The 26,850-nt window shown below is 50.8% G+C and overlaps 2 protein-coding genes and 1 gene segment (V, D, J or C); all 3 read left to right on the top strand.

The window, feature by feature from the left end:
* The window catches only part of LOC120386421 (immunoglobulin lambda-1 light chain-like), a 459,811-nt gene that overhangs the window by 173,462 nt on the left and 259,499 nt on the right, over positions 1-26,850 (top strand). The window lies entirely within an intron of this gene.
* LOC120386422 (immunoglobulin lambda-1 light chain-like) overlaps positions 1-26,850 on the top strand; it is a 482,696-nt gene that overhangs the window by 229,320 nt on the left and 226,526 nt on the right. The gene's annotated exons all lie outside the window — the stretch shown is intronic.
* LOC120386423 overlaps positions 1-26,850 on the top strand; it is a 309,162-nt gene that overhangs the window by 77,941 nt on the left and 204,371 nt on the right. The window contains 1 exon segment of the V gene segment in view: positions 5,930-5,938. Within this exon segment, the coding sequence occupies positions 5,930-5,938 (9 nt within the window).

Here is a 26,850-nt window from a genome sequence, read left to right as displayed (position 1 = left end):
TCTCTCCTTAAACTCCAGAGACTGGAGAGAATAAAATGTGAGATACACCTGGATTTTCCCCATTTACTCTTCCGCATGTGGTTCAGTTCTGACTGGGCACCCGGGGGTGCTGTCATGCTGCACTTGTGTTGTCAATAGTTTCTAGGGCATAAAGTAACAGTTTAACACGCATGTGTCTTCATGAGTCTGGTGCACAGACCGTGCTGTTTGAACAGCTGCGTCCTTTCAGATCCCTCATTCAGACCGAGTGGTGGGGGAGGAGGAGAGACAGCAGCTCCGAGGCACCGGATTGTACTGATTTACTTTGTACATTCATGAACCATTTCTCAGCATAATTGCTGGGTATGTATTTGCAAAGTGTTTTTTTAATTACATGTAATTTAACTGACATTACATTTAATACTGAACATCTCTGCAAAATGTTGCCCAGGAATGTCCATCAGAGGTGGCTGCATCACTGTGATTATTACGTATCTGTAATAATCTGTGGCCCCTGGAAGGACAGGTCACGGCCCAGGTCTCCGTTGTGCTGGGCTCTGTACAAACACAGAACACAGAGATGATCCCGGCTAAGGTGGGAACAATCTCAGTATGAGACAAGAGACAATGGAGGCGACAGACCGGCCTGTGTGCGGCAGAAGGCAGCAATGACACAATCCTGGCAGCGGGATGGGAAGGGTCTCAGCACACCCATGGCCTCACTGCTGGCAATTTGTTTGTAGGCATCACGGCAAAGGAGAGCTGGAGGGAGGGTGGCAGGGGTGGAATGAGTTAGTTCTGGGGGTGTTTCCAGGGCGCGTGTCCACGCGTGAGGGGCAGCATGGGGGAAGCTGGCCCGGCTGCACTGCAGTGGTGGCGGCAGTGACCCCTCTCCAGGTGCATGTGATAGAAAATATCTGTGTGCCCAGCGATGCAAAGCTCGTCCATTGTTCTCTACACGTCAGACGTGCTGCACTAACGTTACGCTAACGACTCCTCCCAGCAGCCCCGTAATGGCTGTTCAGAGTAAAGGCCAAATTCAGAGCTGAGCACCCCTAGCTGTACCCACATGGAACTGACATCCCCTGCCGCCCGCCCGCTGGGTTTGGCCCAGTGAGGCCGACTCCACGGGAATGATCCAGGTTTGTTTCTCTCTCACTGTGAGGGGCCAGGAGGACAGGGGTGTTGCTAGACAAGCCAGGGACAAGGGGCCACAGGGAGGTGCTGTAGCATCACCCTCCATTCAGTGTGGATCACGCTTCCCCGTCTGTCCAGAACATAGCGCAGATACCAAGGACAGGACTTAGGACCCGATTTGTAAAGGGATTTAGACACCTAAAGATGTCACATCCCGCCTTTAAAAATCCGCCCCTTAGTCCTTTGGCTCAAGATATAGAGGCTCCTACTTTAGCTGTAGAGTTCTCCTGTTTGATCCCTAGGGATAATCTAGCTGACAGTTGTTACAGAGTGTTTGGCACCATGTGATATTTATGTTTGGATCCAGGCAGACAGGCTGTAGGCAGCAGCTGCAACTAAGAAATTATTTAGTCAGAGAGACAAAGTAGTGACCAGATTTATTCTGCTACTTGCTTAACTTGTAAAAATGTGATTCCCCATAACTAAATAAATATTTCTCCTAAATCTAATACTCAGTTAGAGAGAACTTGTCAGCCTGTGTGATAGCACCATCCGGGTGTGTTAAATATTATTCAAGGAGTAGGTTACAGTATCGCCCTTTGTATTAAAATCAATAACAACAAAAACCTGTTTCAATTTGAACTTGAAATAATACTGAAAAAGTACAATTGTATGGGGGAACCTTTCTTTAAAAAAACTCTCTTATTTAAAATAAAGCCTAAATTTGCCAGGCAGAATCACTCTCTAAAGTCCCATATGACAGAAGAAAGAAAGAACGGCCCTTTCGTGCAAATCCGCTCCCTGTGCATTGGCTGCTCACATGTCAAATTTAACCTCAAATTTAGGCTTTATTTTAAATGAGATGAGATACCGCCAGCATCAGGCAGATTTGCATGAAGGGGCCGTTCTCCAGTGCTGGGGGTTTAAGAGAGAATCGGAGGGTCCTAGCCACAGACCCATTTGCCTCAGGAAGCCGAGCTCGTCTGGATTCCCACCATGGCCTGGGCCCCTCTGTTCCTCGTGCTGCTCACTTACTGCTCAGGTGGGGGAATTGTTTGCTTTAGTGGCAAAAATATGAAGGGCACTTGCAGGTGAGAAGGTTTGTCTGTGAGGATCCGGAGTCCTTGTGCTGAGTTTGTTTGTAATGTTGATTTCAGGGGTCAGTTCGCAGCCCGTGGTGACTCAGGAGCCCTCGATGTCGGTGACCCCAGGAGGGACTGTCACTCTGTCCTGCAGCCTGAGCACTGGAGCCATCACCACCGGGAGCTATCCAGGCTGGTTCCAGCAGAAACCAGGCTCTGCTCCTCGGACACTTATATACAACACCAATACCAGACCCTCCGGGATCCCTGCCCGGTTCTCTGGGTCCATATCCGGTAACAACGCTGCCCTCACCATCACCGGTGTCCAGGCAGAGGATGAGGCTGACTATTACTGTTCGATATATACCGGTAGCAGTGGTAGTTGGTCTCACAGTGATCCAGCCAGATGGGGAACTGAGACAAAAACCTCCCCATTCTTCATGGCCTGCTGCAACGTGGGCTCTGCACTGGCTGCACAGTTTGGTTCTTGCCTGCAATAGATGAGACACTGATTGCTCCTCCTTACGAATTTCAACCCCGCTTGCTGTCAGCAGGGGGCGCTGCTCCACGGACTCCCCATTCACTCTGTCTGGGGGAGATGTTAGCCGCACTGGGTCTCTGCAAAGGGAGCAGCTTTTCCTGCCTTATAGATCCCTGTGCTACGAGCCCACCACAGCCTGGTTCAAACTGGGAGCAGACGGCCACATGCTCCTTGGGTAAAGAGACACGTCTCCCCTAACGCAGTTCTCCTGTGTTACCCCACCTGCTGGGCAACAGCCTAAACGGCCTGGAAGTTAAGGAAAATGTAAAAAAGACCTCTCAGATCCTTTAGTCCATTCCAGTTGCCAGGGCTGGATGAAGTGTCCAGGCACAGGGTGTAGCAGATGATATCAAAATCCTTCCTCCCTACAACCTCCTCCCTGCCCCCATCCCAGCTGCTTTTCAGCTTCCCTGGTCCCCTCCAGAAGTTCATTGGTGCCTCCATGGCCCCTGCTTCTCCTGGCCCCTGCAGCCCAGCAAGCCACTGGCCAGTGCAATGTTTCCGAGCTCTGGTAACACGATGGCTGGAGCCTGACACAAACTCCTTAGACAAGGCTGTGACACTCTGTGCCCCAAAGCAACACCCCAGCACCCCCCCCATTCACCCCGGTGATATAATGATGATGTGTTTAGTACAAAGAATGCCTAGCGAGGCTACATTCTAAAAGGCTTAATCTGTTGAACATGGATATCCCGTTAAGTTGTATGTGCTAGCAATAGGGTTGCCAGGCGTCTGGTTTTTGACTGGAACGCCCAGTCGAAAAATGACCTTGGCGGTTCTGGTCAGCACCATTGGCGGGGCCATTAAAAGTCCAGTTGGCGCCACAGGCAGGCTCCCTGCCTGGCTCCACGCGGCTCCTGGGAGGCAGCGACATCTCCCTCTGGCTCCTAGGTGGAGGGATGGCCACAGAGGCTCTGCGTGCTGCCCCCACCCCCAGTGCCAGCTCAACAGCTCCCACTGGCCAATGTGAGTTGAGGGGGCAGTACCTGCAGGCAAGGGCAGCAAATAGAGCCATGTAGTTGTGCCTCTGTCTAGGAGCTGGAGGGAGATGTCTCTGCTTCCCAAGAGCCACCAGAGGTAAGTGCCATCTGGATCCCGCTCCCCATACCCGCTCCCATGTCCCAACTCCCTGCCCCAGCCCTGAGCCCCCTCCTGCACTCCAAACCCCAGCCCCACCCCAGAGCCCACACCCTGAACTGGAGCCCTCACCCCCTCTCACACCACAAGCCCCTGCCCCAGCCCCCAAATAAGAGAGTGAATGAGGGTGGGGATGAGTGAGCGATGGAGGGGTGGGGGATGAAGTGAGCGTGGGCGGCCCTAGGAGAAGGGGCGAGGTAGGGGGCTGGGCAAGGGTGTTCGGTTTTCTGGAAATAGAAAGTTGCCACCCCAACTATCATTGTATGTGAAGTTATGAAGTTTTGCTGTGTATGTGCTACTGAAACATGTGCAGCTGGGAACACCCACAGGCAGCCTTTCAGGTACAACACTAAAAAGGCCAAACAATATTGATGGCCTATTGAGGAAATACACACCCACAAGGATTACCCCAGGAACTGGGTACAACAGAAACCTCTCAGAGACAGCACTACTATACAATGGGGATGGTTTGACCTAGATCACAGCAAAAGAACTTTCCAGCAAGTTGGAAGATATAAAAGGGGGAAGTGACATCATGACTGGACTCTCTCTCCCCACAACAAAGCACCTGGAAGCACCTTAGGAACAAAGACTGAACTGGGGAAGGAGGGTCCCAGGCAGGGAAGACGGATGCTTGAGGGACTGTTTATACTATCAGTGAGACACCGCTTGATACAAATCCTACCGACTGTATAAGACTTAGATTGGGATTTTGTTTATTTGCTAAGTAATCTTCTTTGGTCAGTTTGCTATCACTTATAACCACTTAAAGTCTATCTTTTGTAGTTAATAAATCTAGTGTGTTAATTTTTCACCTAAAACAGTGTGGTTTGAGGGAACTGTTTGGGTAAAAAAACAGCTCAGTTAACAAAGGTTTTGTGCATATTCCTCTTCACATGAAGGGAGAGGTAAATTATGTAATTGTAATAAATTCATGCTGGTCGGGTTTTTGACCAGGGCAGGACAGTAGAGCTGTTGGTTCCTAGGCTGGGGAGCTGAGGGTATTTTGGCTGGAGCCTCCTCTGTTGCTGGTTCATGCAGTGGCTGGCCAGAATATTTATGAACAGAGCTGGGTGTGGTCCCTGCCTGTGGAGGCTGGTGTGAGTGCAAGCTTGGAGGGCTTTGCAGCTTATCACAATGTCACAGTGTGAAGGGATCCTAGATTGGTGAGACACAGGGATCAGCTGTACCCCAGTTCTACGTGGTATCCGGGGGGAACCTGTCACGAAGGCGATGAAGCTTGTAATCTTAGAACCATTCCTGTGCGTCTTGCCTACTGGAGCCCAAAGCTGGGTCTGGATTTTTTGACCAACTTCTACTGATGAGGTCATGGTGAGGGTGGAGGCCGACATGGAAGCTAATAATGCTGAACCACCCGACCAAAGGGTTAGTTCAAGAGGACTGTTCTGAGGGAAGCAAGGTGACAGAGACGCCGACTGTAGCATGGCGAGGGGGACATATGGGGAGAGAAATTCTTAGGCAATCCGGTACCTACCAGACTAGAGGAGGTAGCAGCATCTCAGTTATCACAGGACAAGCACCCAGGAATCAGTCAGGAGAACGTGGTTGTGTGTTTCCAGTGAGGTCAGATGGGTTGGCTAAGAAAGGACTGTCCACTCCTGGAGTGCAGGTATTTGCATTGCAACCACAGCCAAGTCTGTGGCTTGGGATGTTCCTCAGTAGAGGGTGCACTACACTGCTAAAGTGGCTGAACGTGAAATGAGAGGACTGATTGACTCCAGGTGTGGGCAGGCGCTAGTTCGTGGGTGCAGACTCCCAGCTGTCAGGCTAGGTTGGCGCACATTTCGTGAGCACATGGAGTGACAGGAGTGTGCCCAGCAGTGGAACCAGACATAGAAATACAAGGTGAAGTGAACAAGCTGAGGGTCAGCCTAGTAAGAGATCTCTCCTGGCCTGTAATTGTAGGCAGAGACTGGCCTAATGCGATGTCCCAACCCCGTTACAAGATGGGTGCTGCTTGGATGAGCTGCCCCTAGGACGACGCTCACTTGAAGATGGGCTCTTGGGCCAGGGGTCCAGAGACAAGGCCAAGGTGCGTGGACTGGACACCCTGGGGCAGTAGATCAAGACAGTTGGGCAAGAGACGTCAAGTCAACTACAGGCCCTGGAGACGCACTTACAGGAGGCAAACCGAGCGCTGGGGGAGGTGAAAGCCTCATGCCAGACAATAACAGAGGAGGCTGCTAAACAAGAGCAAGAATTGATTTGGAGAAAAACGACTCTTGGCAGCAACTCGAGCAGGAACTAGCTGCACTGTTCAGCTCTCCTGCACCATCAGCAGTGGGTACCCGATCACACATGCCACCTGGTGCCAGCCAAAAATTGGAAATGGTTGAAAATATCTTCTGTGGTTCAAATCCAATGCTGCCAAGCACCAGGGCACTGGGGTCCCCAGTGGCTTCTCCGGTTCCAAAGATGCGGCTAATACAACCATCAACCCAACCATCACCAACGACCAAGCAGACAATGAGGCTGGTTATTACTGTGGCACATGGAGTGCGGTGCTGCACAGTGATGCAGATGGAGAACTGACAAAACCCTTGTGTTCCAGCAGCCTGTATTGTGCTTGACTCCAGTGTGTGTGTGTCTGCATGCAACAATCTTCCTTGTTCATGTGTTGGGGTTTAACTAGGCACATTCCAGTCACCAGTGAGGGGCACTACTAAGGATTATCAGGGTCTGCACATTTAAGGCCAAATCTTGGGCCCAGTGACCCAATGGGCATTTGTCATTTATTGTCCATGGGACAAGGATGAAACTCTTTATGGAACCTTACTCTCGTACCTTGATCCAGTGATAATCCCAAAGAAAACACTCCAGTGTCCCGTTCCCAAGCACATGCCTGTCCCTTAAATACCAGCTCACCCTGCAGTGCCAACCCAGTGAGATTCAGAGCCCGACCAGCTGGGTGTTAGGTCCCAGAGCCCAGGCATTTCACACACAAAAAGCCAGGGCAGGAAAAGAACAGCCCCTGGGCCTGATAAGAACAGCCCCATTGCCAAGGCTGAATCTGCAAAATGATCAAGCCACACAACACAGAGAAGCTACATTGAGAGCAACTGAATAGAGACCCCCCAGCACTTTCACTCCTCAGTCCTGCTAGCCACATATCTGACACGTCACCAGAAGTTTCCAAATCCAGGCTATCTCTGCATGTGAAATGGTAGCATGGGAGGTGAATTGGAGGGACATATTAACATGCAGCCACATTCCCAAGACAAACTGGGCTGTCTGTAGCTGGGAACTACAATGAATCTCTCCTTAAACTCCAGAGATGGAAAGAAAAAAAATGGGATTTGGGAGCTACTTAGATTTTCCCATCTACTCTTCTGCAGCTCAGTGTCGGGGATCGGTTATGACTGGGCACCAGGGGGCGACGTCCCCCTGTATTTGGCCCCCTTTATTTGAAGTGTTCAAGCCCCATCTTATTGGGGTCTACAAAATATTAGCCCAAAACACAAAAGGGAGAAGGCTGAAAAGGACACAGGACTCAAAAGGGCTTAACAGAAAGTAACTAGCCAGCCGGAGGAAGGACGCGCTCAGATCAGGAGGTGTTTGCAGTGGGGAGGCAGAGAACACGAATGAGAACCCCCCTGGTTCACACAAACTCTACAGCAGCAGCCAGTGAGCAGGGAGATGATTTGCATGAAGGGGCCGTTCTCCAGCACTGGGGGTTTAAGAGAGAATCGGAAGGTCCCAGCCACAGACCCGTTTGCCTCAGGAAGCCGAGCTCGTCTGGATTCCCACCATGGCCTGGGCCCCTCTGCTCCTCACGCTGTTCACTTACTGCTCAGGTGAGGGAATTGTTTGATTTAGTGGCAAAAATATGAAGAGCACTTGCAGGTGAGGAGGTTTGTCTGTGAGGATCCGGAGTCCTTGTGCTGAGTTTGTTTGTAATGTTGATTTCAGGGGTCAGTTTGCAGCCCGTGGTGACTCAGGAGCCCTCGATGTCGGTGACCCCAGGAGGGACTGTCACTCTGTCCTGCAGCCTGAGCACTGGAGCCATCACCAGTGGCAACTATCCAGGCTGGTTCCAGCAGAAACCTGGCTCTGCTCCTCAACAGCTTATATACTACACTAATAACAGACTCTCAGGGATCCCTGCCCGGTTCTCTGGGTCCATATCCAGTAACGACGCTGCCCTGACCATCACCAGTGTCCAGGCAGAGGATGAGGCTGACTATTACTGTGCTGTGTGGGTTGGTAGTGTGAATCACAGTGATCCAGCCAGATGGGGAAGTGAGACAAAAACCTCCCGTCTTCATCCCCTGCTCCAACCTGTGCTCGACACTGGCTGCACAGTTTGGTTCTCGCCTGCAATCGATGAGATAACGATTGCTCCTCCTTAGACATTTCAGCCACCCCTTGCTATCAATGGGGGGTGCTGCTCCATGCACTGCCCATTTACTCCACCCGGGAGAGAGCATGAAGGGGCCTTTCTCCAGTACTGGTGGTTTAAGAGAGAATCAGAGGGTCCCAGCCACAGACCCGTTTGCCTCAGGAAGCCGAGCTCGTCTGGATTCCCACCATGGCCTGGGCCCCTCTGCTCCTCACGCTGCTCACTTACTGCTCAGGCGCTCTGAGGGGGTTGGTTTTAATCCTGGCTCCCTGCAGATCATGTTAACTGGGGATAAAGTCAATGTTGAGTCCGTTTTACCCAGCGTTTTCTCCTGCTGTCTCAGGTTCTCTCACCCAGTAGGTGCTGACTCAGCTGCCATCAGTGTCTCCAGAGCAAAACGCTCGACTCTCCTGCTCAGGGAACAGCACTGAAGTTTGCGGTGACACAACCAGATGGGGGAGTGAGACACAGACAACCGTCTAGTGCCAGCAGCCTCTAGAAGTGACGGTGCTCCTCATTCCCGCATAGCACATGGGCATCTGTCAGAGGATGGGGGGTGGAGGTTGCATTTTTAAGGAGCCCCGAATCTTCCCAGGCCTGTCTAGATTTTATCCCCATGGAAACCAGCTTTCATCTCTCTCCACCAGTTGTTTATCAAACTTCTCTGTGGAGTAGGGCAGGTAATTCACAGATCAAAGGAGCTTGTTGAGCCCTGACAGGGACAAATGGTGCCCTGCCTGCTGCTTGGTTCATGTTCTTTCTGATCTCCCACCCGCTCTGGTACGGCCGTGGAATGAAGCAGGCAATTCCCTGGTAACCTCTGGAAGGAGACTGTGTTCACCAAGTCTCCTTATCAGGAATTCACTGATCATCTGGCTAAGACCCACACCAGAGTTTCAGTGCAGAGAACCCAGGCGGCTGCTGTGGCAACTACTTAAATGTTTTTGTACAAAATAAAGTGATAAATGGAAAAAAACAAACAAAAAAAACATTAGACGCAGCCTTTGAAACCACAGAAACCTCACCCACTCCAGGGGTTCCTAGAGCAATCAGAGGAATCTGTCCCTGCGAGAGACCCTTCCCCATTCACTGTTCTGCGCACTGGCTCTTTAAACGCCAAGCGTCTCTGTGCTGGGCACTGTGGGGCAGCTCGTGATTAAGGCTAAGATTTAGTCATTGGTACTTTTAGTAAAAGTCACGGACAGGTCACGGGCAATAAAGAAAAATTCACGGCCCATGACCTGCCCATAACTTTTACTGTATAAATACCCCTGACTAAAACTTAGCAGCTTCTGGGGGCCCCCACGACACTGTTGTTGTGGGGGACGGGGCCAACAGCTAGCCCCTGCACTGGCTGTGGGGGCTGACTCCCCCAGATTCCCCTGCTCCGAGGCCCCGGGGACCGCTGCTTGGGTGCTCCCCGGGGCTACTCCTGGGACTGCTGCTCGGGGCCAGCCACCCTGGGACTGCTGCTTGGGATTTTTCCCTCTGGGCCAGCCACCCGAGCTGTGGCTGGTGCAGCTGGGTTGAGGGCAGCCCCGGGACCGCTGCTCGGGTGCTCCCCAGGGCCAGCCATGCCGGGACAGTGGGCTGGCCATGGGGCCACTCCCAGCAGCGCCCGGTGCGGCTGGCCATGAGGCATCCGAGCAGCTGGTCCCAGGAGTGGCTGCTCTGGTGGCCCTGGGATCAGCCACACCAGCCATTGCAGCTGCGAAAGTCACGGAGGTTGCGGAAAGTCGCGGAACCCGGGACCTCTGTGACAGAATCGCAGCCTTAGGCATGATGGCCGCTCTCCCAGGAGACACTTGGTGCTTCTCAGCCTCGTTTTATCATTTTCCCTCATCTGAATAAAAGTCATTTGAGCCCGAAAAGGATCTTTGTGTGCGGGGAACATCCCAGGGCCTGAACCAGAACAGATCGAGATAGTGCCCCACCCCCTCCTCTCTCTCACACATCGATTTGGGAGGATTTAGATTGCAGCCCAGATTAGGGCTTCAGCACTTGTATTGCTTTCTAAATCCAAGAGGCCATGGCACGGTAGAGCTCTCCTCGGCCCTGACCCAGCGCCCACTGACGTCAATAGAAAGCCGCCCATTGAGCCCCGTGGGCCCTAGAGCACTGCTGGTGCGGTATGATGCCCTGTGCCATACAAGAAGCTGTTTCTGGGAGCAATGTTGCATTTCGATGTTCATTAACTTCCATTGGGCTCAAACCCCATCTGTGCGCTTGGATGGGATTCATTCGCCTTTCAATTTCTTCTCCATGAACATCTCTAGTGGGGAGGGCGAGTGGGACGGGGCTTGAAAGAAAGAAATGGCGCAAACACTCCTGCGAATGCGTTGGCACGATGGTCTAGGATACAAGTCTGCACAGAGCTGGGTTGAACTCTTTGATTTCTCCCCTCCTCGTTATTAAATTGCCAGCCGTTCCGTCCAAGAGCAGAAGTAAAACCAGGTGACCAAACAGACAACAAATCCAATAAGGAACAGGCAAAGCCCATAGTTCAGGAGCGACCTGTGGGATGCGACACATTCACAGAATGTGTTTGTTACACAAATGGGAACCACAATTGTCTGGATGATTTCTGAAGAGAAAAAGGGGATAAATGCACTGAACGAACAGGTTTCTCAGCACAGGTGGCTCTGTAGAAGTTTATGGGTTGATAATTATTTGTGCTGCTGCACAATAGAATCCCTCTCTGTGCTGTTTCTCCGGCTTTGCTCTGTCTCCTTTATGTCACCGATGTGACAGTCTGGGATCCTTGAGGTGTTTCTTTTGACTCTCTGGGGCAATATATCCTCTGTGAGGCGTTTGGGGGGTCTAGGTATTGTGACGAGTGAATCTCCATTGTGGGTGCCTCCCCCTGGGTTTTCCCTGTGCATCAGCCTGGCTCAGTTCTGCTATGATCTTTGGGTCACATATCATGGGCCAAGAGTTCATCAGGGTGCTAATGGTGTCTAAAGCATCATCAGAGCTGTGGGGCTAATTAAGAAAAGAACTATGTGATTATATGACTCATTAGGATGTCTCTGCTTGAGTCTTCTACTACACTGGCTGGGCCAGCTGTGGGGTCTGCCTTTATAAGCCAAGAGCTTGTCACTAAAACTCGGTGTCTTCTCCAATGGGCCCAGCTCTGGGTGGTCACATGGCTGCTCAGAGGAGAGGAGATTAGCATAAGGGGTGGAGCTTGCATACTGCTTATTTAGCAGGTTCAGTACAAGGAGCAGATACTGCCAGGCATTTGCAGTGTGGCCACCTTTGTTTCTTGCAGGAGACTGAAATCTCCTCATCATGCTCTGGGCTCCCCTCGTCGTCCTGCTGGGGATGTGGTGCACAGGTGAGAACAGGGGGGAAGGAAGAGGATTAAAAGAATCCTGTTCAGTGCCCTGCAATGCGAGATACCAGGGCCAGGTCTCTCTGAGCGCTAACACCTTTTACCATTGTATCCCCAGCCTCCAGCGCCCAGCCTGTCCTGACTCAGCTGCCCTCCATGACCGCATCCCCTGGACAGACAGTGAAAATCTCCTGTTCCATGAGCAGTGGGGTCACTGTGCAGAGCTATCCCCAGACCTGGCAGCAACAGACACCTGGCAGCCCTCCCCGACACCTGATCTCTTACTATAGCAGCATGAGCAGGGGCTCTGAGGTCCCCGACCGATTCTGAGGGTCCAAGGAGAGCTCCAGCAATGTTTGGTATTTGACCATCACCAATGTCCAGGCAGAGGACGAGGCTGATTATTACTGTGCTGTGTGGTATGGCAGCGGGGGAGTGTCTCACAGTGATACACTCACATGGGGAAGTGAGACAGAAACATGCCCTGAGCAAATTGCATCCTCCTTGGCCCGGGTCTGAGCCAGCAGCTGCCCCAGGTAGAGTGTAGAGCATGGTTACAACATTGCTCCTTTATTTCACAGGTTTGACTGCTTAACACTCATTGGTCCCTTTGCAAGGGGCCCTGCAAAGGTTTTCACTGGTTCTGATGCTGGTGGCATCAGGCCCTTCTACCTTTTGCTTTGAGGTTCGGTGTCAAATGAACTCATAACATCTATAAGTGAAACTGAATCACAGCCACTGGGTTTCAGCTGGTTTTGTTTGGAAACCACAAATCTCCTGTGAGTTCACTGTAAATCCGTAATTCAATCCAGAGCTGCTCTGAAGTTTCACAGCCTTTTGATAAACCTGCTCTGAGTTTGTAAGTCCAACCCCAGGGAAGATGAGAGTCTCTCCTGCTTGTGGGGTTCCATGCAGACAGTTCACACATTCTGATGTGACGGATTCGGTCACAGAGACCCCCTTGGGACTATCACCTGATGTGCTGAAGCTACCTCTGAGCCTGTTTTCTTTGTCAGCTTGGGACTCCAGAACCCTGTCTTGTTGAGCCAGACACGCAAGCCTGCTGCAACACAGACCCAGGGTCTGAAACACGCCCCCAAAGCTGCAAATTTAACTGAAAACAGTCGAAGAACACTTCAGTCTCTCTGGTCACTCAATAACAGACCTAAAAGGGGCAATTCTTCACCAAAAAAACTTCAAAAACAGACTCCAACATGAAGCTGCAGAACTGGAATTAATTTGCAAACTGGATGCCATCAGATTAGGCCTGAATAGAGTGGTTGGGTCATTACAAAACCTAAACTTAATTTCCCCAGTACTAATTTATCCCTACTGTTACTCACACCTTCTTGTCAACTGTCTGTAATGGGCCACTCTCTTACCACTTCAAAAGTTATTTTTCCTCCCTTGGTATCCTTCTGTTAATTGATTTATCTCACTAAACTGACCCCACACTTGGTAAAGCAACACCCATCCTTTCACGTATTTATACCTGCTGCTGTATTTTCACTCCATGCATCTGATGAAGTGGGTTCTAACCCACGAAAGCTTGTGCCCAAATAAATTTGTTAGTCTCTAAGGTGCCACAAGGACTCCTCATCATTATATTCACACTCATTAACATATTTCCATAAAACCTATGGAGTGCAACGTCACAGTGGAGTTGATTGAGAATTTCCTCTCCTCACTGTTATGCGGAGGAAGAGCTATACCTGCTACCCTCCCCCACCCACACCCTGCAGGCAGCAGCTCTATGTGTTAAGATACAATATTCATAATCAAAATGAAATGATGGCAGAAAAAATGATCACTGCAAATGTAACTTTAACCACTAGGGAGCGCTCTCCACCTATAATGTGCCCAAGATGAGAAAGTGCTCGTTATCCATTGTAATACACTAACCCTGCTAGGATACCAAACTCTTTCTGGGCTACAGGGGCTTTTATATATACACTAAGATCGCTCATATTGAGAACATCGAGAAAGTATCCTACGGAGTCGTCATTATTATTATTCAAAAGCTCTGCATTCTGTAGCCCTTTCCTTCCCCAAAGCCCTTTACAAACCTGGGTGAATAAAAGCTCACAACTAGAGCGGGTCCATAATTTCCTTTATTTTTCTGTCAGAAAGTCGCATTTCATTGAAATGGAAACTCTCCGTGGCAGCATCTCAATGCCAACAAAAATGTGTGGTGGGTTGGTTTGGTTTTTTTAAAGATCAAAGTGAAGCATTTTGCGTGATAATCTAAAACGAAAAAAATCAAAATGGAAACAAGACAGTTTGATCCCAAACCAAATTTTATGGGGAAATTTGTGGGAAACTTTGAAACTCTTAGTTTTCATTCCTGTTCAAAATGTGGCATCCAAGTCGCCTCCTTATTGTCCCCATGGGGATCTCACTGCACAGGGTGTTGGGTGAGGAAGGAATGGCCTTTGGCTTTCTCACCTCAGAAACATCCACTTCCTCTCTGATCCCAGCAAGGCATAACCCCCTTTTCTGTAAGAGGTGGTAATTCCACACAGTTAGATGGAGCAATGCCAGCCAGGCGCTTGCTAAGGTTACTGGAGGTATCAGGCCAGCTGCCTGACATCCATTTCTCTGATCCCCACTGATCAGCTATTTGTATTTTTAACACATCTGAATAAAGTCTAGGACATGGTCCCTCATGCTGCCAGGTGGTGTATAAATATTCTTGATCTGTTCCTGTGCCTGGTGATCTCTTCCCTATCAGATGTATATCCCATGGTGTCCCGGTTGGTTACCTGCCATGTGAACAGAAGAACAGCTCCCCTCTCTCTGCCAGGGTTGATTATTTCTAGTAGATTATTTCGGTCTTTTCGGTGGCTGTTGCTGCTCTGTGTTGTGGGCACATTCCCATTTCCCTGGGAGAAAGAGGCAGAGTATCCCCAAGAAGAATCCCTCTGCCCCATGTCTTCCCACCACAGGCTGGGTGTGAGGTGACTCACTCCTCTTTGCTAATAACCATTAACAATAACACTTAGCACTGATGAAGCACTTTCCATTGATAGATCTCAACCAACAAAGGGTTGCGGTGCCACATCACCCCAATAAAAACTCCTAGTGAATACACTGAAGTATGCAGCCTGCTGTTGGACCTGGAAATCAGAGAAATTATCACTGCTAGCAAGAAAATGCTACTCACCGAGTGGGTTCCCCAGCATGAAAAGCCAACGCCTCCAATATGGTTCTCAAGATGAGCGCTCATAACTTTGCAGGATTCCCCCATTTCCCCTTTAGCTCCACCCTAGCTTTGCTTTGGTGGGGTCAATTGCTTTGCATTTTTTAATCATGGCCAAAGTATATTCATTTCACTCTCCTTGTCTGTAAAAAGCTCCTGAGCTGTGTTTGCTCACATTGTGAATGAATAATAGACCTCGGGCACAGCGGGGAAATGTCAGGATGAAAGGGGAAGGGTTTCAGAAGTTACTAACAAGTGAAAATGAGGGGTTAGAATGGAAACTCTTGTGCAGCCTAAATGCCACCAAAGGCGACTGCGAATGTTCAGATAAATGTATCCTATCAGAGTGGTCACTGTTGGAATGAAGATGAACTAGTGACCAGATACAGCAGAAGCTCATCACCAAGGACAGTCTCCTGCTCACAGGCCTATTTCCCTGGGATCATAGGGACCAATCAGGTGAAAGCAGATTAGCATAAAAGAGGTGTTTGGAGGCTCCTCCCCCAGGAGGCTCAATATAAAGGGCAGATACTGTCAGGCAGTCTCAGTGGATCTGGCTTTGTTTCTCCCCAGGGTCTGAAATCTCCTCATCATGATCTGGGCTCCCCTTATCGTCCTGCTGGGGACATGGTGCAAAGGTGAGAACAGGGGAAGCGGGTTCAATACACATTGGAGTTGTTGCTGAAGCCAATGTGCAAACTGTGTCACTAGTGGCCAGAGATAGACAGGGAGGGTCTGACAGGTCTCCACCATATTTTTCCCAGGTTCCAGCTCGCAGCCTGTGCTGACTCAGCCGCCCTCAGTGTCAGTGTCCCCAGGAAACACCGTGAAACTCTCCTGCACCATGAGCAGTGGGACCAGCATCAGTGGCTACCGTGTGTATTGGTACCAGCAGCAACCTGGGAATTCTCCACGATACCTGCTGAGATACAAGTCAGATTCTGACAAGGACCAGGGCTCTGGGGTCCCTGCTCGCTTCTCTGGTTCCAAAGACACGTCCAGTAACGCCGGCTATTTGACCATCTCCGGGGCTCTTGCGGAGGATGAGGCTGATTATTACTGTGCTGTGTGGCACAGTGATGCTTGTCACAGCAACACAGACAGATGGGGAAGTGAGACAAAAACCTCCCTCCCCCAGCCTGGGCTCTGTATAGGCTGCAGAGTTTGGTCTCTAACACATCATACAGCTGTTCATCCAAAGGAAATCGCTGCCTCATAGTAATTCCCAGCTCCCTCTTCCTTCTCCTGCTGCAGGATAGGGCTCTGTACCCTTAACTTACCTAGGAATGAGCAGCCCCTCCATCCTCAAAGGGGAGAGGGAGACCTGCACCGTCCCCTCCCATAGGTTCAAGTGACATCACTGTTCATGTCCTTCAAAGATCTCACCAATGGCAAGCGGCAAAGAGAAGGATCCATGAGCTGAGATTTGTAATGGAGTAAGGCCGGAAGGGCAGGGAGGTGGGAGTGTGTAATGGTTAGGGGATTGGGGTTGTGGAGGAGGGTTCTGAAGTACTATTAAGGCTGCTATCACTGGCTGAGGGGTATATGTAAGATAAGAATGTCAGATAGTGCCCAGAGGGATTGGATGGGGTCAATGATTGGATGTTCTGAAGGCTAGGAAGGAAAATGCCCCCTGAGTGTGAGCCTGGATGCCAGGGAGGACTGGGGCAGGGGACTAGAAGAGAGAGTTTGGGAGGGACAATCTGTGAGCTCAGTTTGGCCCAAGGTGAGCTTGAGGTGCCAGGAACCAGGCCAGGCTGGGAGACCGGAGATGTAAGAGCGGGCTGCAGGAGCCAGGTCTGGGGTGGAGACGGGTGTTGGATGGAGAGTTGTCAGCACTGAGGTGATACTGACCCCATGGGAGGGGAGAGGGTTACCCAGGGAGAAGGTGCTGAGGGAGGAGATAACAGGGTGGAGCAGAGAGCCCTGTGGGATGCCCAAAGGGAAGGGGAATAGGGAGGAGAGGAGCTGCCAGAGGAGATGCTGACAGAGTGCCCGGGAGGTAGGATCTAAGCGAGCGGAGTCTCATGAAAGCCAAGTGGGGAGAAGGTGCCTGATGTGGCTGCTTATTTTAAAATTCAGCGGGCTGGGTGCAGCTCATATAAGCATGTTTCTAAGGGAGTCCAGGGCCTCCTGAGGAAAGGGCAGGGTGTCTCTCCCTGTCCCAACATTTCCTCACGGCGAATCTGATGCAGTGCTGTCTCCTTCACACACGAATGTTCAGGGGCTACAGATCCAGCCCAGTTACTCAGCAGCCCAGGCCTTCGAGAGCCCATCAGCCCAGGGCACTGCTCTCTGCGCTGGTTTCCTGCTAAATACGGGAGAAAATTCAAGGATTCAGCCTCCATTTAAACTCCTCCATGGACCTAGCTCAAGTCACCCGAGGGGACTCCAGGGTGCTGTGTGCGGCACTGGGACTCATGGGGAGCCGGGGATCATGGACCGGTCCACAGCTCTCCAGCCAGCCTCAGTGAGTCCCCACTGCTCCCAGCCTTCCTTGGTGCCCAACGCCCAACACCTCAATCCTGATCCCCCTCCCAGCTCCGTGTCTCGCTGGGATCTCTGAAGTGCACTGATCCTGCCACAGGCCTTAGGAGCTTAGCAGGAACTGTCGGCTTAATGTGGAGTTCTGCTAAGGTCCAGCGCAGCTCCTGGGGGCTGGAAAGTCTGCGGGGAGAAATATCTGGGCCTGGGAGCAAGAATCAAGGTGCAGAACTGGGCTAGCGGGAGGTACTGGCTGCGATGGTACAGCTGTTAGGGGGTAAGTGAGTATTGCCAGTGCAGCCCTAAATACTGGGGGAGCTCGTCGTCTGTGATGTGCCAGAGAGGAGCTGCCATCCATTGCCCGTTGCAATGGCCCGTTCAGTTAGAAGCTGCTGGGGGATGCAGAACTCTGTTGGAGATTTAGGAGCCTTCTGTATCCTCAGGAAGCTCAGATTTATAATGACAAAACTGACCCTAAATAATAACAACTCCTTTTTCCTGGTGCCTCTTAGTGTCCCTGTTTCCTGGTTACTTTACCGGTGACGTGGCACAAGGAGAGAGAGTTGTTAATAGGAGGAAAGTAAGTGCAGCCAGACATGGGTCATGTCAGGGCCCCTATGAAACACGCACTCCAGTAAACTCTGTGTATCCCAGGACCCACGCGATCACAGGGGCATGATTTTCAGGACGTTTCAATGGTGCTTTTACCCTGGCGGTGCCCATCTCCTCCTGGGGACCCCTGTGAGGTAGGGAAACATTGTCACCCCCACTGAGGCACACAGTCGCTAAGTGACCTGGCCAAAGTCACACGGAAAGTCGGTGGCAGCGCGAGGAATTGAACCTGGTTTCACACATCCCTGCTCAGGGTCTCAACCAGGGAGCACCTTTCCTCCCGCGAGTAATGCGACAAGCCGTTATTTCCTCTCTCAGGCAGATGCTTTTTGATATTTCTCTGAGGACATTTTCTTGCTGGCTGATAGAAGCTAAGCACCTGCCTGTCTGGGGGCTCGTGCTCCGAGCTAAATCCTGTCCGGAAAGAGAATTTCCCCTGACCAACAGCCTCCCTTTTCCCTGCTCCGCTTCTTCCCTCCAGTCTGATGCTGGCAGCCGCCTCTCCGTTTATTGCTCTGTCTCCTCTGCACTGAGGCCTTTATTTCTGCCATTCCCAATATGTAAATTTCCAGCAACCCGTTTACTTTTGTCCTGTCCCATTGGCCCGGGAGATTGGTGGCTGGAGATGCTGCAGAAGGCTCTGGAGGCTGCACCAGTTGGTCCCCAGGAATATAAACTTTTCCCTTAGCTCAGCACCAATGTGGGGCTCCACTATTTCGAACCATAATGTATAAACGCTGGTTTTGTGCCTATCGGGGGCAGGCTCTGGGTGATTAGGTGACCCAGCAGGACGTCCTGGGCGCTGGGATTATTTTTATTTTCTCCTTGTAAATGAAAAGTGGCAGCGTTTTCTGCTTCATTCAATATGGGAGTTTCCTCACTTATACCCATTTCTCTCCAACAGCTTCAGTGGTCTTAGATTTATACCAGTGTCCATGGGATGAGAACTAGACCCAAAGTCTCTCCCCTTTGTCTGTGTCCCTGTCAGAAGGCTGAGTGAGGTGCCAGCAGCAGCCAGTGAGCAAGGAGCAGATTTGCATGAAGGGGCCGTTCTCCAGCTCTGGGGGTTTAGGAGCAAATTGGACGGTTCCAGCCACAGATCATTTTTTTCCCTCAGGAAGCCGAGCTCGTCTGGATTCCCACCATGGCCTGGACCCCTCTGCTCCTCATGCTGCTCACTTACTGCTCAGGTGCTTTAAGGCAGTGGTTTTCGACCTGTGGTCCGTAGACTTGGGAGGGTGGGGGAGGGGGTCTGCAGACTTTGTTTAAGATCTCTAAAGGGGTCTGCACTGCCATTCAAAAAATTTTAGGGGTCTGCAAATGAAAGAAGATTGAAAACGACTACTCGAAGGGTTCGTTTTTTCTAATGGCAGCCTGCAGATTATGTCAAGGGACAATAAAGCCAATGTTAAGTCATTTTATGATGTGTTTTCTTCTCTTGATTAGGTTCTCTTGCCCATCTGTTAATTCGCAATCACGTACATTCACTCTCTCTGTTACTGATCCGGGAGACAATCAACCCTTCTCTGTAGAAGTGCTGGTTTTAGCAGTATTGGACGGATAGCGCAGTTCAATATTCATGAACATGAATGTGCGCTATATGGGATTCACACACCTTTCTATTTCCTCTCCATGAACATCTGTTTGTGACACTTTTTCTTACACGGCCTCTCCCTCCAAACACTTGTGTGACTGTCTTAGCCTGGCGATTCACAGCAGAAGAGTTCACTTGACCATCCTGGAATCTTTCTGACTTCTGTCCACTTGGTTATAAAATTTTAACCATCCAGTCAAAGGGCAGAAATACCATGATGTGACTTAAATGACCAATTAGATATCACGAATGTGGCTGTCTGGAATCCCTGGGGAACAACTTCCCCTGGTGGTGTGTGTTTGTTTATTTTTAATCTCTGGGGTGAAATACACCCTTATGGGGTGATTCTGCTCTAGATATTGTAATGAGGGAATCTTCCAGAGGGCAGCCTCTCCCCGACTTTTTCCTTTGGGGCAGTTTGACTCAGTTCTGGTACATTCTTTGGGTCACACACATCATGTGACAGCAAAATGTCAGGGCTCTCACCCTACCTAAAGCATCATCAGTGTGAAGTCCAGACCTCTGTATTTTGATGTCTCATCATTAAAATAGCTGCTGACATTGCTTCCACCGCAGGCAGGGCCGGTGTGGTTACCACGGGAGCACAACTGAAAGTGCTTTTATAAGCCAGAAGCTCCTCACTGACGGACTCTCCCTCCCCCATGGTCATCTCCAGGTGTTGACACAGACCAGTGAAAGAGAGCAGATTAGCATAAAGGGTGGAGCTTGGAAGCTCATCACTCAGGAGGGTTAATATAAGGCCAAGACACTGTAGTGTATGTTCAGTGTATCTGGCTGTGACTTTTCCAACAGCCTGAAATCTCCTCGCCATGCTCTGGGCTCCTCTCATCGTCCTGCTGGGGACGTGGTGCACAGGTGAGACCGGGGAAAGGGGAGAAGATGAAAAGATTCCCGTTCCCCACTCTGCAGAACTCGTCCCCTGCAAGGTGAGGTACCAGGGTTGGGTCTCCCTGAGCGCTAACACCTTTTACCATTGAATCCCCAGCCTCCAGCGCCCAGCCTGTCCTGACTCAGCCGCCATCCATGACCGCATCCCCTGGACAGACAGTGAAAATCTCCTGTTCCATGAGCAGTGGGGTCACTGTGCAGAGCTATCCCCAGAACTGGCTGCAACAGACGCCTGGCAGCCCTCCCCGATACCTGCTCTATTACTATAGCAGCATGAGCAGGGGCTCTGGGGTCCCCGACCGATTCTCAGGGTCCAAGGAGAGCTCCAGCAATGTTTGGTATTTGACCATCACCAATGTCCAGGCAGAGGACGAGGCTGATTATTACTGTGCTGTGTGGTATAGCAGTGGGGGAGTGTCTCACAGTGATACAGCCACATGGGGAAGTGAGACAGGAACATCCCCTGAGCAAATCGCATCCTCCCTGGCGTAGGTCTGAGCTGGCAGCTGCTCTGGCAGCAGAGGGTGGGGTCTGGCTGTGACATTGTCTGTCGATACCAGAGACTTGACTGCATGACGCTCACTGTGTCCCTGTGCAGGGAGTCAGGAGTTTGTTGGGTCTGGTGCTGGTGGCATCAGGTTCTTCCACCTTTTCCTTCTCGGTTCGGTGTCAAGTGAACTCCCAAACTCTGAAGGTGAATCTGAGTCCCAGCTGGTCTTCTCTGGACACCACGAGTCTGCAGTGATTTCACTCTCAACCATTAACTGGCCTAGGGTTGTTTCGAGGTTTCACAGACTTTTCCATGACCCTGCTCTGAGTTTGTAAAGCAACCCCAGAGCAGGTGAGAGTCTCTTGTGTTTGTGTTTCAGTTCCTCCCCAGCCTGCAAGGAAACAGACCTTCTTGGTCTCTCTCCCCTACCATACCCGCAGGGATCCTCACTGTCTGTTAAGAGATAACAGTCAGAGCAGATATGTGAACACACTAAAGTTAACCACCAGGGGGAGCTCTTCATCTACAGTATGTGAAAGATGTGAGAAAATCCCTTTCTACTACAAGCTTCTGAGATACAAACGTGGTTCTGGATTACAAGGGCTTTTCAACTGTGCTAAGAAATCTCACCCTGATAGCTTCAAGTAATCCCCCTCAAGCTTGTCCTATTACTAATGTACTAATGGTCTTCATTATAGAGCACTTTCCCACCAGGAACCTCAATATCTTTAGTCATCAAGATTTAAGTTTCCCAACACCCATGCGAGGTATTATGAAGGCCTTTCTGCAGGACAAATGACACGCACGACATGCTCCTTCTACCTCACAAAACCCAGCTGACCAAAAAATAAAAAATAAAAAATACTCCCCTGAAACAAATTAACATGAAACAAAAATTAACCAAGCAGCCAACTATGAAAAGAAAATTAATAAACTAAAAATAACCAAACCCGCAAACCCTACCCCAAGCATAGTTTTTACCCCAAAATGGGAGGAAGCGCTGCTGTCCACTGGGGACTTTCTGTGGAATGACCTCAGATATGATGGTGATGGGAGGCAGCCTGAACCCCTAAAATAAGATCCTTGTTTTATAGATGGGGAAATTTAGGCTCAGGGATGTCTAGACTTTGGCCAGGGTCATTCATCACACCTGTGGCAGAGGTGCTAATCAAAATTTTGTCTCCTGACGGCCAGAGCACTCTTCCAACCTGCAGGCCAGGCTCCCTTGGAAATAGTCTGCTTTGGAGTTCCATCACCCCCACCTCTGCTTTCCTGTCTACGATCTGTCCCTTCTGTTGGCACCTCCTCATTCCCTTGTATCTTTATATAGACCTGTAAACACTACAGAAATACCTTCAGTGCAGTGAACTCTCGGGAGAATACTTCGTTGGTAGCTCTCTGATACATTTTCCCACCAGCTGAGAGAGGCTTAGCAGGGGTATGAACTTGAGCTCTGAGCAAAAACCCAGAGAGAAGCTCAACAGAACTCCCCCTGAACTAACGTCATCCCTTCCTCTTCTAGCCTACAATCCAATGGCATAATTATCACTCCACCGAGTGCAGGTCTCTCTCTATCAGACTCAGCCCTTTGCGTCCAGAACTGCCCTGAATGTAACTATCTAACACTAGATTATGGGTTATTATCCTCCCATACAATTGGACCAGGAGCTTCCTTTGCTAACACTGCAGAAGACTTTGTAAGGTGCAGTGGATGGTCCCCAGGTATATAAAAATACCCCCCAATGCAGTGCCGGTGTGGATAGGATATTTCTAACCCTAATGTGTAAAGGATCCTTTTATGGCTATGAACAATGGGCTCTGTATGGTTCAGTGACTCAGCAGGACGCCTTTGGCTCTGGATGATATTTAAACTTCGTTAAATGTTTGAATTTATGCAAAGAGGCCCTGATTCTCCACTCACTTACACCATTTGTACAACAGTTCGGCTGCACAAACATCAGTGGAGTTACCCCGGATTTACACTGGTGAAAAACAGAGAAGAATTGGGCCTAGAGACTGGCCCCTGCGTCTGCCCCTCTCAGATGGGTGAGTGAAGATGCTTGAGAAGCCAGTGAGCAGGGGGCTGATTTGCATGAAGGGGCCGTTCTCCAGCTCTGGGGGTTTAAGAGAGAATCGGAGGGTCCCAGCCACAGACCCGTTTGCCTCAGGAAGCCGAGCTCATCTGGATTCCCACCATGGCCTGGGCCCCTCTGCTCCTCGCGCTGCTCACTTATTTCTCAGGTACTACAAAGGGGCGAGCTTTCCCCGAGCTGCCTGTAGATCATGCTAACTGGGGATAAAGTCAATGTTGTTGAGTTATTTTGACACAATGTTTTCTCTTGTCTCAGGTTCTCTCGCCCAGTACGTGCTGACTCAGCCGCCTTCAGTGTCTGTGTCTCCAGGGCAAAATGCTCAACTCACCTGCTCAGGGAACAACATTGAAGACTATAGTGTGCAGTGGTACCAACAGAAACCTGGCAGTGCCCCCATACTCGTTATATATGGTGATAGCAACAGACCCTCCGGAATCCCTGATCGATTCTCTGGTGCCAACTCCGGGAACACGGCCACGTTAACCATCACTGGAGTCCAGGCGCAGGATGAGGCTGATTATTACTGTCAGGTGTGGGACAGCAGCAGTGATCAGCCTCACAGTGACACAGCCAGATGGGGAAGCGAGACACAAACCTCCCATTTCAAAGGGAACGTGCCATGTTATTGTCTTTAATGAGCATATCTGCCAGAGGTGGGGAAGGTGCATGAAAGGAGGTTGTTTCCAGTCAACCCAGAAACCTTTCCTGCCAGCTGTGGAGTACAAGTCACCTCCTCGCTGTCCCCATGGAGAGCTCCCTACACTGCAGGGCTTTTATCCAGACTGTATTTAGGAAGGAGGGGGCTGGGAGGTGGATGTATTTGTAAGCCGTGTGCCCTCACCTACGGGCTGTTTAAACACTGAAAGGAAAACCTGGTGCCCCTTCCTGCTGCCTGGTTCTGTGTTATTGCCCCACCAACTGCCTGCTCAGATCTCTCCCCTGGTGATGTCAGCTCCCCCCTGGCAAAAGGCCATGGCTGGGGCCTGTTTCCCAAACATGCACGTCCAAGCACAGATCACCCCTCCCTTGCCTCAGGGCCCGACAGAGAAGTTATACAGTCTGTCCCATGGGATAAACCTTCCTCAGAGAGGCAGGACAGTGGAATTATCCCTGATCCCATCCAGGAGCTCTGAGCCCTGCTAGTGGGAGGACTGTCCTAGTCCTCCCACATGCTGACAGCCCACAGCCCCCTCCTGTCGAGGGCAGTGTGACTGAAACCGGGGTTTTTCTCTGTCATATTAGCGATGCTCAGTGATAAGGGCTGTGACATGCACAGAGCTCTAAGGAGCAACAAGTGGAGGGGAGGGGAGAACTCCTGGGCTCCTGGAGCCGGGTCCTGTCCCTGCGGCTAATGGATGGTCCATGCAGGAGACGCTCCGGGGACTGCAGAACATGCCTGGCTTGACCGAACGAGAGAACAGGATCCAGCCGAAATGTGGAACATCCTGCAAAGTGCACCACGTTGGAGAGCTCCCCTGCCTGCTGCCATCAGGGGAGCAGCCGCCGACAAGGAGCCTCTGGGGTGAGCTCCAACCTCCAGGCGAGAGCAGAGTCAGATTTAGTCTTTGAAACTGTGAACATCGCAGAAGTAAACTGGGGGTAAATATTTGCCGGTAGGCAGTAAAGTCCTGCTCTGATTCCCTCCCCACCCTGCTGCAGTCTGGACGCCAGAGAAAGGATTTGAGAGTCCCCCGCCCCACACTGACCTCAGGCCAGTCTGCCACAGCACCCTGTGTGGGAGATCAGCACTACTCAGAAAAGCATCAGCAAGCTCCTCTATCCAGCCCAGGACTGGCTTCATCGTGTGGCTTACGGGACTGCACAGAACCCACTGAAACCCTGGGGGCCCCCTGGGAGGTGGGGACTCTGAGCATTATGGGATAGAGTCTAGCTCCACCCTCCCCAAGCCAATATGGAAACAAGTAAATCTTTAGTAATCAATTTTTGACATTTCAGGTCCCGATTCAGGAAAGCATCTCTCCTCAGGACAGCAATGAGCACGTATTTACCGATCAGCAAGTACTTCAGGGCTGCCCTGTATCGGGCCTGGTGTTGATAGGTCTCAGGTTTGAGTGGGTGGGCAATGTGGCAGGTAGATTCCCATCACACAGAATCCCCATGTCCTTCCACTGCCCCCAGACAGCGGACAAGGTTCCGCATTAGTCCCATGTGGATTATCACCCCATAAAGATCCCTAATGAAGAAGCCAAAACACCTGCAGCCCTGCCGTGGGGCCTAGAGAGCCAAAAAACCGTGGCTGCTGGCAAAGAACAGCTACTAAGCACATGCATCCCCAGCCACAGAAACCTCACCCTCCCGTGTGGTCCTGAAGTGGGTAGAAAGTGACTTATCAGCACCCCCAACCTTTACAATTTCCCCCTGCCCACGCCACTAGCTTTACTCTAAACTGTTCAATGGTCGCCAGTGAGTATTGATTTGATTCTCCTTGTTCTCAGAATCTGCTAGTTGTGTTGGCTCAAACTGTGAGTGAGCAACGAACCTCTAGCAAAGCGGGGAAATGTCAGGCTGAAAAGGGAGGGTTTGGGAAAGTTATAAAGTGGTGAAAACAAGGGATTGGAATGGAAACCGTCACCCAGCCTGAACTCCCACAGTTGCTACTGTGGATGAACAAAGAAAATGATCTCAGCTGAACTGGTCACAGTTGGCGTGGCTCTGAACCAGTGACCTTATACAGCAGGAGCTCATCACCACCAAGGATGCTCTCCCCTCCCACGTGCGTTTCCCTGTGGGGGAAAGGGACCAATCAGACAAGAGCAGATTAGCATAAAGGCGGGGCTGCATGTGCCTCCCCCAGGAGGATCAATATAAGAGGCAGATAGGTTCAGGTATTCTCAATAGTTCTGGCTGTTTTTCTCCCAAGGGTCGGAAATCTCCTCACCATGCTCTGGGCTCCCCTCATCGTCCTACTGGGGTCGTGGTGCACAGGTGAGAACAAGGGGAGCACGTTAAACCCACAGTCATGTTACTGCTGAAGCCAGTGCACAAACTGTGTCACTAGTAGCTGGGAATGGACAGGGAGGGGTTGAAAAGTTTCTACCATATTTTTTTCCAGGTTCCAGCTCGCAGCCTGTGCTGACTCAGCCACCCTCAGTGTCAGTGTCTCCAGGAAACACCGTGAAACTCTCCTGCATCATGAGCAGTGGGACCAGCATCAGTGGCTATAATGTCTACTGGTACCAGCAGAAACCTGGGAATTCGCCACGATACCTGCTGAGATACAAATCAGATTCTGACAAGCACCAGGGCTCTGGGGTCCCTGCTCGCTTCTCTGGTTCCAAAGACACATCCAGTAACACCGGCTATTTGACCATCTCTGGTGTCCTAGCAGAGGATGAAGCTGATTATTACTGTGCTGTGTGGCACAGTGATGCTTGTCACAGTGACACAGACAGATGGGGAAGTGAGACAAAAACCTGCCCTCTCATCCCCCAGACCGGGGTCTGTGGAGCCCTAGACAGAAGTCACATGGTGCAGAGTTTGGTGTGTAGTGTAGCACTTCACCTAAATAACTGCTCCTCCCAAGAAAATCCACTTCCTCATAACTGCTCCCTCCTCGTTACACTTCTGCAGCAGAGAAGCTGTCAGCTTCCTCTAGATAGGAGTTAACATCGCTACTCTCATCATGGGGAGAGGGAGAGATTCAGCTAAAGTTACAGACTCAAGTGACATCAGGGCCCAGGCCCGTTCAAAGGCCTCCCGCAAAGAGAAGGAGGTCAGAAGAACCTCTGATTTCTAATGTAGGAATGTCCGGGGGGATGGGAAGGGAGTTAATGGCTATGGAAATGGGAAGAAGGGGCATGACATGAGCGCGGTAGGGATACAAAGGGCACATCAGGCTCACACCCGCCGGCTGAGTGGATGCGCAGCAACGTCTGGTG

The sequence above is a fragment of the Mauremys reevesii genome, linkage group 18 (genome assembly GCF_016161935.1).
Source record: "Mauremys reevesii isolate NIE-2019 linkage group 18, ASM1616193v1, whole genome shotgun sequence".
NCBI classification, from domain to species: Eukaryota; Metazoa; Chordata; order Testudines; family Geoemydidae; genus Mauremys; species Mauremys reevesii.
Note: the sequence above shows the minus strand (reverse complement) of the source record. Positions and strands in the feature narration are given on the sequence as shown.